The sequence below is a fragment of the Notothenia coriiceps genome, unplaced genomic scaffold, assembly GCF_000735185.1.
Source record: "Notothenia coriiceps isolate Sejong01 unplaced genomic scaffold, NC01 NC01_scaffold00000711, whole genome shotgun sequence".
In the NCBI taxonomy this organism is placed as follows: Eukaryota; Metazoa; Chordata; class Actinopteri; order Perciformes; family Nototheniidae; genus Notothenia; species Notothenia coriiceps.
The window spans coordinates 38,495-41,114 of record NW_011333412.1 but is presented as its reverse complement, the minus strand read 5'-3'; the positions used below and the strand labels follow the sequence as shown (position 1 = coordinate 41,114).

The 2,620-nt window shown below is 41.5% G+C and overlaps 1 protein-coding gene across 1 annotated transcript in view; it reads left to right on the top strand.

Moving 5' to 3' along the window:
- The window catches only part of LOC104957008 (UDP-N-acetylglucosamine transporter-like), an 8,213-nt gene extending 6,022 nt beyond the window's left edge, over positions 1-2,191 (top strand). The window contains exon 6 of the mRNA XM_010784605.1: positions 1,109-2,191. Coding sequence (XP_010782907.1) covers positions 1,109-1,202 — 94 coding nt within the window. The 3' untranslated portion in view covers positions 1,203-2,191. The remainder of the gene's footprint in view (positions 1-1,108) is intronic.
- Positions 2,192-2,620: the final 429 nt, after the last annotated feature.

The window sequence follows — 2,620 nt, the reverse complement described above, 5'->3', positions numbered from 1 at the left end:
GGCGTTTTTATTGCTGCCTAAAGTTGGTGCATTTTAACATCGGGCGGTCTAATGGAAATTGCATCCTTTCTGCAGCCATCGGCCTATCGGGCACCCGCAAATTGTGATGAACCTGGCGAGTTTGGTGCGCCCACTTCCTTCTGCGCCCAGAGTGTTGCCACATGCGCGGACAATGCGCACATTAAAAAGAAATGACATGCCCATTAGGATGGTGAACAATGAAAACGTGGATACCTATTAACAACGATTTGACATTTGATACCATCCAAGCATTGCTCAGCATGTTAGCATTCTGGGTGCTTAGCCCATTGTTCGCGATCTGAATTTATCGACAAGGCGGCCCGTCCACACTATAGCCTTCATAAAAAAGCCTTGGGAGTCTGGGCTCGTGTCTTGGAAGCCTTTGTGGGGATTTTATTCGAGCACCGCGACCAACAACCAATCACATGAATGCCCCGCCCCCGGCATACAAAGCAAAAAAACCCGGGGATTTTATGCGAGCAATATATATATATATATATAAACTCCCCAAACAGGCGAAAACCTACCAGTTTCACCCACTGTCTCTGCCACCTCCCTCCATGCCTGGTTCCTCCGGTTTGTATCCCAGTAAATAGTTCTGGTCGTAAAGAACCGGGTGATTTGCTACCGTAATTTCTCGTTTGGAATATGAGGAAATGAACTGCGGTCTGGCTCTCCCAGCTTGCACGCGGTTTGATTGGCTAGCGCTTGAACTGTCAGATTTGCATAAACGGGATTTGATTGGCTGACGCTGGCTACTCCGGCGTCTCCGGCTACAGAAGTTGAACATTGTTCAACTTTTGCAGCCTGAAACGCCAGGAAAGCTCCGCTCTGCTACCCACAATTCAGTTCGGCGAAAAGCGAGGCAACGTGACGTCACCCCATTCAAAGTGAATGGGCAGATGCGTTGGAAACCGTTTTTGAAGCTGTCGAAGCTGTAGTGTGGACGGGCCGAAGAGTCACGGAGCTGCTAGCATAGACCTCTTAACATGACATGATATGACCACACAATTATTATTTGTTTATATGAACTTTTAATGCTTTTATTTTGTTCTCTCTTTTTTTTCTGTTCCCACCTTTCTCGTAGTTTATTTTTCATGGGGGCAATGCTGGTTATTGCCGCCACATTTCTCTACAGCAGCGAGCGCAAACCTGCTAACGGCAACGCCATCAAAGTCTAAGCCTGAGACCTCTGTGAAGTGTGCTACAAGAGAGGAGTGACGTCTGCCACCTGACAAAGACCCTTCCGGAATCTATGAACTGTGACATTAAGTATGGCGTGCAGGAATTATTCAAGCCAGAAATGTGGAAGTGATAAAACCTGGCACTGCCAAACATCTACAAATGGAGGCTGCTGGGGCTGGATGTTCTCCATCAGTTTCCTGACTGAATGCTGCTTTGTACAAAAGATGGGGGTCAATAATATGAAATACCTTTTTCTTATTTAATACTAACAGAAAGTAAGCCTAAGGTGGAGATAACTTTCCATGTGAACGGACACTGGCAGTAAAACTCATTGTCTGCACAACTAGTGTTCAGGAGTAACACATTACATGCAATTATTTAATTAAATAACAAAATAAATGCAATTGTAATCATTAACAATTACTAAGAAAGAACCCTTTTATTGAATGAGTTTTAAAATGTTGTTGATTACTAAGGTTTACAATGCTTGTGTGTTATTAATTAGCTCAAGCTATCAAAATCGTTAAATTACTTATTACATCTTATACCTAATACATTTCTAAAGTAATCTCACCAAGAGTGTGAATGACAGAATAAAAGTTATGGAAATAAAATTGTTAATGCAATTTACAGGGATTACGATTAAACCATGTCTTATGTTTGAAAACTATTATTTTATATATTTAAATATACTGGTAATGTATTTCAATGTAATGGGATGAAGGGAAAGGGGTTTATACTAAACAAAAAGGGTATTCATGGTGCGAACAGCTCATGCCTCAGAGGGAGGAAACTCCTCGACGGAGCTTCCATCTAGTGGTGGAATGAGGTCAAAGATGCTGAATGTCCTTTTGAAAATGAGATGAGATATGATGGGATATGGCTGCGTTGATCTTGCTGCTCACAGTCTGAGCATTTATATAAAAAGCACTCATTCTGATCTAAATGAAATGCAAATAAAGGTCTTTGTGTGAGAACAAATGAATAAATTAAGGCACCTTTTTTTATGTTGAAACAGCCGGCTCTGCCTTGATCTTTTTTTCATACTTCAAAGTTAAGTGAATGGATACATCAACACTGTGTGTGTGTGTGTGTGTGCGCGCGCGCGCGTGCGCGCACAGGCTCTTACATACACACTGATGCATACACACAGAACTAGGCACACCCATGAATATTTTGATCTTTTTTTTTCCAGATCCAGTTGCAGCACGTTGGGAAAACCAATGCAGTCTCTATAGCAACAGATGGCTGAAAGAGCTGTGGTGCAGCGACAAATGAATCAATATAACCTATTTTAACCTCTTTGAGTACTTTACATTTACAATTTTTATTCAACAATGACCCTGACAAATAAAAAACAGATTTAGGCAGATGAACAAAAATACATATTTTCCCTATTTTATCCTTTTTTACA